Genomic DNA, 9283 nt, shown 5'->3' with positions numbered 1-9283 from the left:
CTCTGCTGGACGGCAGTTTGAAGACACGTCAAACGTTGCAGGTGAAGAAAGGCATTAGGGTGTGATATTCAGAGGTTTGGTCATGGAGAAGACAAATATGCCGCACTTCAAAGCATCTTCATTCGGTGATGCTGAAACAAGACAATACAATCTAATGTACTCGTTTCACATAACAATGTCCACTGCCAATTTGACAGCAATTAAACAGATGTAAGAAACATTCAGCTACTTCCATTCAAATACTAAGTCCTTTCTTGAAGCAGTTTTAATAGGTACTGGCCACTGCCTAACATGAACCCCCAAGGCCTGCTGTTCTGGATGTGTTCTGACCAAGTCATCTGGCCATCACAACTGAACTCTTGTCAAAGTGGCTCACATTCTTACGCCATTTTCCAGCAAACACATCACCTTCAAGAACGGACTGTTCACATGCTGCTAATATGTAGCTTCCAGATGCCACTGTAGCCAGATAATCAGTGTTATGCACTTCACTTTATGTCAGTGGTTTTAATGTATATTTAAGTTAATTTAAGGTATTCAAAGTCTGAGCAGGCAGCATTGAGAAAATAATGCTTTATTGCATAAAAGGCAAGTGTGACAGCTTCGTTTTTTTTTTTTTTGCTGGAGAAAAATAGACAATGTGCTTGCAAAGCATATACAGATTGATACATGTACAGTATAGTAGTATGTACAGAATGAAGTAGAAATTTGGAAATGTAATTTGGTAACATGAAGGAATGCATAAGCCCGAGAGCAGATACCTGCAGATAAAGAATGGAATGCGGCACTTAGCAAAAGACAATATCAAATAAAATACTGTCGTCACAGAAAAACTGCCATTAAAACATACTTATAATGAATACAACAGCTAGCAGAAGCTTATATTGTCCATGAGTATACTTATATACAAGTAAGTATAAAATGCATGCATAGTTTTCTTTTATTTATGGTATGTGAAGGTACCAAGTCAAAACAAATGGCAAGAAACATTCATCTCAAATTAAGCTTGTCTGTTTACACTGCAACACTACACAGACTTAGCTTACTTTGCATAACTTTCTCTTAACATAAAGAGGAATCTGAAAAATATAGACTCAAAAGTACACAGGAACCCACTCTTTGGTTCTGCGAGATATAGAAAAGGTTCAGGTTTGCTCTACTGAGGAGTCAAATTTATGTGGATGAACAGAGTGGGTCAATCCAGCTTCGCTTTGAACTCTTGAATTTAAAGGTTGGAGTGCTGCCACAGAAGAACCACTTCTGGATCCAAAGAGAACCTTTAAATCAGGGCTGCTCAATCCTGGTCCTGGAGATCTACCACCCTGAAGAGTTCAGATCCAGCACAGCTGACTCTAATGTTCAGTTGCTCCTGAAGGCCTTCATTTTCTGGATCAGGTGTGTTAGATTCGGGGTGGAGCTAAACTCTGCATGGGGGTAGATCTCCAGGACCAGGATTAAGCAGCCCTGCTTTAAATGGATGGCATCATATGGTCACTGAACATTGACAATACTGAATACACTGTACTTAGAAACAATAGATAGCTCACTGACTCAGAGCTCAAGCAGCTGCCCATTGACTTCTATTATAAGAGCGTTCAGAGTCAATGGTCTTTCTGTTGTTTTCCAAGTAAGCGGAAAAGCATTGCAACTATTGTCTTTAAAATTGACTCTATTACTACAGATGCAGCAAGTAGAGATTAGGTCGAAATACACACGGATGTGTCTGTAAGTCAGCCTTTTCCTTTAAAGAACCATGTAAGGAAATGTAGTTTGGGGAACCCAAGGAGGTTCTGCTATGGCATTGCTTTGACATCATTTTCGGACACCTTCGCTATTTATGGACATTAAGGCACTAATACACTGGCTTACTAAATAGGGCACTTAACTAGTGCACTGCAAAGGGAGCACAATTATTTGGAATGTGGCTCATAGGAGTTACTTTAATCACCCCACCCCCACCCCCATCCCCCCAACACACACTCACACACACACACACACACACAGGTTTTTACAGCAATAAAACAGAGAAAAGAAAAGACATTGAAAATGCATTGACAAATATATGGCCTGTGTGTTCAGATCAGTTACCGTCTACATTAACATATGAATATGGTCCACATAGTCTGGAAAACTCATTCCACTTATTCTGAATGGTATCAAATTAAATAGCTGCGTCTCAGACTGCATGATTTTGTCATGTACCTTAGCAGAAGACTCAGAATCACGTTGGTTTGTCTGTCAAAATGCCATTTAAGGATGTATGGAAAATATGGCACATTTGTTTACATCATGTGTGGCACTACTTCTGTTAGCCATTAGCAAATAATGACAGGACCACACCTTGCAAAAAATCCCACCTGATTGAGCTGGATGATAAATGTATTATTATGATGCCACTGTGGATTTTACAGAGCCCCGTGGTGACTTCCCACATAAAAATTATTAAGTCATAGCCAAGACTTTTGAGAGAACAAGATAATTCATTCAAGTCATTATCACGACTTAGTAAGGTGTGGAAACAAGACAAAGAAGTCAGGGACACAACTTAGTAGGGTGTGGAAACAAGATAATTAGGTCATAGCCATGACTAAGTAAAGTGTGTGAATGGTATATTTAAGTAAGGGTGTGGAAACGAGATAATTAAGCCATAACCATGACTTAGTAAAATGTGAGAACAAGATAAAAGTAAGGCACAGGAACAAGATAATTAAGTCAAAGGCTTAGTAAGATATGGGAATGAGACAAATATTCCTGGCCATAACTTAGTAAGGCTTGGAAACAAAATAATTAAGTCATAGCCACAACTTGGTAAGGTGTGGGAACAAGATAATTAAGTAGTAGCTACAAGATCTTGTCTTACTTAATCATGGCCATGACTTAGGATCTTGTTCCTTTGCCTTACATGTTGTGTGGGGCTCCATGGGATTTAGTAATTTAGTAATTTAATCTACAGTTTTCAGACATTAGATGACAGACAAATATTACAGCTGCAGTTACGACTAGCTTGGCTTTCTTGAAAAATACAACAGCAGTTTATGCTATCGGTAAGGTGTTAAAGAGCATCTATCACCCAAAACGTCCCTCACTTTTTTAAAATAAAGGAGTTACAGGTGAGTTCCACGTACACATGCCTGATATAAAAGGCTAATTTCAAACATAATTTCCCCCTGATTCCAGACATCAGCCAAGACATGTTTGGTGTCTGAAATTTGCTTTCCAGTGTAGAACAGGAGGATCTAGACCAGGGTTGCTCAATCCTGGTCCTGGAGATCTACCACCCTGCAGTTTAGCTCCACCCCGAATCTAACACACCATGATGATCCAGATAATGAAGGCCTCCAGGAGCAACTGAACATTAGAGTCAGCTGGGGCTGGATCTGAACTCTTCAGGGTGGTGGATCACCAGGACCAGGATTGAGCAGCACTGTTCTAGACTAACGTTGCTAACAAACACTGGGCTTAGACTGTCACCAATCTAATCACTGTAAATATACACCCATAAAACCTCTCTAGACTTGCTTATAACATATCCAGATCTTTCTGTTGTTTTTTTTTGCGCAGGCAAATCAATGTGGTTGAGAACATGGGACAACTTACTTTAGCTGTGAAGACAAAACTAAACAGTCTGATTAATGGCAGTCTAGGTGCAGTGTTTATTAGACATGGTTCTTGGAGTTGCCCTGTCTCTGAGGTGTAGGACTTCAGAGTTTAATCTGGCCCCCTAGTGTTCACATTAGTGGTTTACTATGAATGTCTTACTTCTATAGAGCTGCACACACATCAGGCCAAAAGCATGGAAGCAAGCAGTGATTATTTTAACAAGATTTAACAATAAATGTAAAAAAGAAAAATAACACAATATATTTTTCATATGACTTTTGTCTTTTACTTCAGTGAGTAATTTTGTTTTACTTTTTAACTTTTTTTAAGTATTCCATTTAATCTTAACTTAATCTAGTGTAACACACTCGTAGATTAGATAGGTAAAGCGCTCAGAAGGAATCGGGGGATCTGATTAGAGCTGCAATGAAACTCAGCAAGAGCTCAGCTCAATATCAATATATCAATTACTGCACGCACTTAGTCCACTCTCTGTTCTACGCTATAAGCTATGCTAGGATATGACTGTTTATTATCATTTGAATGAGATACAAATATACTTTTTACAAAGCTACCGCTGCTTCCAAGCTTTCAGCTTGTGAGTAAGTGCACACTGGAGCCTACAGTGCACGGTCCAACATTTGACCATATTGAGCATACAATTAAGGAACATGTTTGGCCTTATACACAACCAGCTGGCCTTTTAACATCATCCCATTTCTTGTCCATTCTTAGCTACCGTACCATGCTACAAAAGTGACCACAGCATGGAATGAGTGGAGTATTACAATATATTTGTTAATTTACAACATGAATAAAAAAGAACATGTATTCCTTGGGAGCATGCACAATTTAAACATTCAGAATTATAAGACTAATCTCAATCAGCCACATCTACTGTTGTGTAGTTATCTTACCACAGACAATAATTCCAACAGAAAAATTATAGGGATGCATGGTATATCTGTGGCCAATGAAATTTCTGATGAGTGGAAAAAAGTTATTGTTATTAGTTTGATTATGAATTATAATTTTATTTTGAAAATAATTTTGCATTACATTATGATTTCATGTGAGATCATTTTGTTAGTGAGTTTATCATCATCAGACGTATTGTAAGATTTAATTTGGACTGCTGTTCAGCAGTTAAAATGAGGGTCAGTTAAATAAACGTTTGAGATTGATTATTGTTTAATTACGTTTTTATCTGTTTGATAATTTTCCTCTCACATTTCTTCTTTCAATATACTGAATGTTGCGACAAGTCGTAACTGTGCAGCCCTTAGCTTTTTACATAACTCTTTTTTAAATTAAAATAAATACAACAATCAGTTTACGATTTTGGTGCCAGTCACAGAAAGGCGATAAAGAGAACCTATCACAGAAAAGTTCCCTCACTTTATGGAAGTCTTAATTATGAAGTAATTACTAAATAATGTCCATATATGGAAACTGCTGCAAAACAGTCTGAATTCACTGTTTCTTTTTTGTCACAACAACCAACTTATTAACATGTCTCCGCCTATTCAGCCTACCACAGTTTAGCCATACCCACTCATACTGCAGTTCTGAGCCGTCTTTCAGCTCGGTGCTTCTTGAATATAGGGCAGCCAATAAAAGCAGAGCTTCTTTCTCTTACATCAGTATTAAGGGCACAACAAACAAACATGACCTGAGAACTGGTGTTTTTTGCTCCTGGGCTCCCCTACAGCCAGGAAGTGTAATTTGTGCTTTTTAGCCACCCCTCAAGAACAAGCTTTTAACATGCATTTCCGAGGGCTGACTCGGAATACGCAGAGTTCTTGCGAACATTGGTCCTGTCCCCTTATCCCCAATAAATCTATGTTGGTGCATCTCTACTCAAAACACACTTGCAGTAGACACCAATGGACAACTGCTGAAGTGGTTTTCCTTTGGCTTCTAAATTAAGTGTGTTTTGAGAGAATCAAATATTTTGTGCTTTTTTACGTGTAAATCTGTTAACACTGTTGTTTGTGGTAATGTGACGAAGAGATGCAGAAGAGCTTAAAAAAACGTTTACTCTATCTGCGGCAGCTTAAATTGAAATGCGTAAAGGGAATTAAAAAAAAAAAAAAAAAGGCATAATATGTCCTGCACTTTGGCCCCTGTGAATGCAAATTATTTACTTGACACAGAGTGAATAAAAGAGACCTATAGAGAGAGACGCACACAAAAGGCGTATAATAAATTAAAGTGAAAAAATTACAACAATTTGAAGCATTCATTATTAAAATGCTTCCATGAACTGCTATGTACAGCTTGGCCATACTGTCTGCTTACAGATATTTTAGAAAAGACAGTCCAAAGATTGTGTTTTGGTGTGAATAACACAACTCAAATAATTTCAGTGGACCCTAAACTGGTCTGACGACCTCTGCTTATCATGGATTCCACCGAAACCGCCTCAGAATCACAAAAACACACACATTGTGATGGTGGCCTTACAGTGGCCGGTCTTCTGCTGTTTACAACAGCGATTACATTTCTCTGCCTCTTGATTATCTTGTTTATAATATTTGGGGAGATCTATCAATATGCTGGAGTTCATACATATTTTATGTAGAAATCATCCTTGTATATTCTCCTAAAATATATATATATAAAGAATGTAATACAAATAAATTAAACCAGAATTATTAAAATAAAAGTATGCTTTGTCATTGTTCCGGCACAATGATGGACCTTATGGACTTCTTGAAGTTAGCAAATTTTAAAGAAATGTACACTTCCGCTTTTCGCAGGTTACTTTTTGATTACTGAGAAAATCACATATTTGCATTAATTTGCAAAATAATACATAATAAAATAGCCTCTTCAGATTCTCTAGCTTTGCTAGTGACGGCTTCGGGAGAACCTCCATATGAGCTCCTAGTGTATTAGAAAATCTCGGCTTCGGGAACTTCCAGAAATGTATCCGATGACAACGTTCTAGAAAAGCATCTCAAACTGATGCAGACATCTGGCCGGCAAGAGACAATTGTTCATAGTGGTTGGATTTTTTAGGGATGCTTTTCCATTATGATTGTATCTGTTCAAGATGTTGGTCCATTTTCCAGGCACTCCAAAGTCAACTATGAATGTTCAGGCCAGGCCTTAAGCCAAAGGCAATGTGGGCTAGATGACACCAGCAGTAGAAGCTGGGTCAGGATGGTGCACACACACATATACACATATACACACATGCAGTCTGACTCAGATGAGTCTGGAGCTCTTGAGGAACTGGATCAGAACCTGATACACAAACTTGTACTGAGAGACTGTCTGGACCATCAGCATTCTCTGCTGCCTCAACCGGCTCAGCATTACAGGCACCTCCACTCTCTGAGAGAGAGAGAAAAAGAGAGAGAGACAGACAGAAAGAGACAATGAATAACCAGTAGCTACACATGGCACTGTTTCTTTGCCCAGCATCAGTATCAGACCAAAATCTTTCATGGACCCCATCGCTACAACCCACCATACACTCACATGGCTCCCTTCTAAACCCTGTATGCAGTGTACAAACCAGATAGGGCCCATGTTTAACCCCTCCTGGTCCCATCACTGACCCTGGGGGCCATCCATATGTGGGGCCAATATGGAACCTGAGGACAAACTTTTTTGGTTTCTAGTTGGGCTACCCATACAGGCCCCACATGGACATGTTAGCTGATAAAGTGTTCAAATAAAAAAACTCAAGTCTTTTGCTAGCATTACACATTTACCAGGCAGCCAGTGTTAATTAGATAGTCAGCTACTTTAACTTTCAGATGTGATCCATGTGTTACATTATGATTTACACGCCAAGCTATTAATAGTTAAGAACTAAGTGAGCTAAATGAGCCACTACTAATACTAATTACCAGTATTGACATGTTTATAAAACACAGCATGACCATGAAACTAAACACTTGGAACTACTGTACTGTACTCTAGAGCATCTCTACGGATGGACAATGGATGATAATGTAGAGGTCGAAGCAAAGACTGAACTGAGAATGTCGGCTGGGAGTGGTCTTACCTCGTTGTGCTCTAGGCAACTAATCATGAGTTCAGTGAGAATGACCACACCGGTGCGGCCAACGCCTGCACTGCAGTGGACCACCACCGGTGGGTTTGGACTTTTTGACGTGTCGAGCATGCTGTTCGTGTGCCGACGCACAGACTGGATCTCCTCCAGGTATGCTGAGGAGAAAAAAATAGGGGACAACAGTCAGGAGGGGACAATGGTCAGAACTGGCATTAAGCCTAAATTTTGTCCATTAGGAATTACTTAACATGTCCATACAGATTTTAAGTGAGTGTGTGATGACCCAGCAGCATGCTAAGTGGGTGGGTATAAGATCCCACTGCTTTCATTTCAAATAAATAAATAAATAAATGAATGAATGAATGAATGAATGAACTCACAGAGAAAGCCCTGTACATATTCTGGGCAGCCGTGCTCAGGCCAATCCGTGTACTGCAGATGCCACACGGTCCGCTCCTGACCGGAGAGCAGGTGCTTAACCTTCAACCCTGTTGTTGCATAGCAACCTGAGTCTGTGCGGAACTTGGTGGTCACCTTGAACTTGCCGTGTGTAGCAGAGTTATGTTTGGAGCCTAGTTTAGGCCAGTACCTGTGACTCTTAGAGCGACCTCCCTCCTGCAAAATAAAGTACAACAAAAGTAAAAAAAATATAATAAAATAATATATATATATATATATATATATATATATATATATATATATATATATATATATATATATATATATAATATTTTACATACAATGTTATATACATAAATAAATAAAAAGTAACAAAAAGTTGTAACAAGGTGGAATAAACTAAACTATAATGGTACCATGTCACTCACAGTGGCCTGTTTTAGAGAAACTACTTTGTGCTTCCACTCACTGGCCACTTTATTAGAAACATCTGCCTTACTTCTAATCAATACATATCATTTGTGGTGATGGACAGCAAATTCTTGACCAACTTGTCCAACATGCCACTGATTATTGATGAAGTGCCAGAGGATAACACAAACATCATCAGATGGGCTACAGTCTAGGGTTTTTTAATAAAGTGGCCACCGAGTATACAGTGGTTTATTGCATTACACAGTAAGATAGTGGGGCTGTATGTATGTGTGCTAATGTACACGTGGAACTACATACATTAACAAAGACACATTACAGTCAGTAAAATCTTTGTATCTCTTATTGTGCTGTTTTTTGAGAATCTGTCAGTTTTTACTTACATTATGTGAGATTTCCTGACAAATGCACCAATAGAAATGATCCACAATGACTTGGAATAAAACGGTTTTAAATATGCTTCCATTGAATGCTTTGTCTTGCTTCTCTAAAGATGGCATTTTAGAGATACAAGGTTTTTGTGCAACAGTGATAAATAAAACAAAAAAATAAATGCATTCTTACAGGCCTAAGGGTAAGGGGTGTATGCATGGCACTTTTACACACATACACACACACACACACACACACACACATATCATACCTCCTCTGCTGTAACCATGGCAATGACATTGACCCCCTGCTCCCAGACCATTTGCCAGAAATCATGGGAAGTATTGGGAAGAGGCCCCTGTGTGGCAATGTAGTGCCACTCCTCGCCTCTGATCATCATCTGCAAACACAAAAATACAGAAAAACACACATAGGAATGGAGCTTCCCTT

General features: G+C 38.8%; 1 protein-coding gene across 1 annotated transcript in view; it reads right to left on the bottom strand.

The window, feature by feature from the left end:
• Positions 1-1979: 1979 nt before the first annotated feature.
• Positions 1980-9283, bottom strand: part of LOC140554718 (tyrosine-protein phosphatase non-receptor type 14-like) — a 65883-nt gene continuing 58579 nt past the window's right edge. The window contains exons 17-20 of the mRNA XM_072678015.1: positions 9105-9233; positions 8011-8245; positions 7622-7785; positions 1980-6942 (exon numbers count right to left, since the gene is read on the bottom strand). Coding sequence (XP_072534116.1) covers positions 6814-6942; positions 7622-7785; positions 8011-8245; positions 9105-9233 — 657 coding nt within the window. The 3' untranslated portion in view covers positions 1980-6813. The remainder of the gene's footprint in view (positions 6943-7621; positions 7786-8010; positions 8246-9104; positions 9234-9283) is intronic.

This window comes from Salminus brasiliensis, chromosome 1, assembly GCF_030463535.1.
Source record: "Salminus brasiliensis chromosome 1, fSalBra1.hap2, whole genome shotgun sequence".
Taxonomy (NCBI): Eukaryota; Metazoa; Chordata; class Actinopteri; order Characiformes; family Bryconidae; genus Salminus; species Salminus brasiliensis.
The sequence above is the reverse complement of the archived record's forward strand: the minus strand, read 5'-3'. Positions and strand labels throughout refer to the sequence as shown.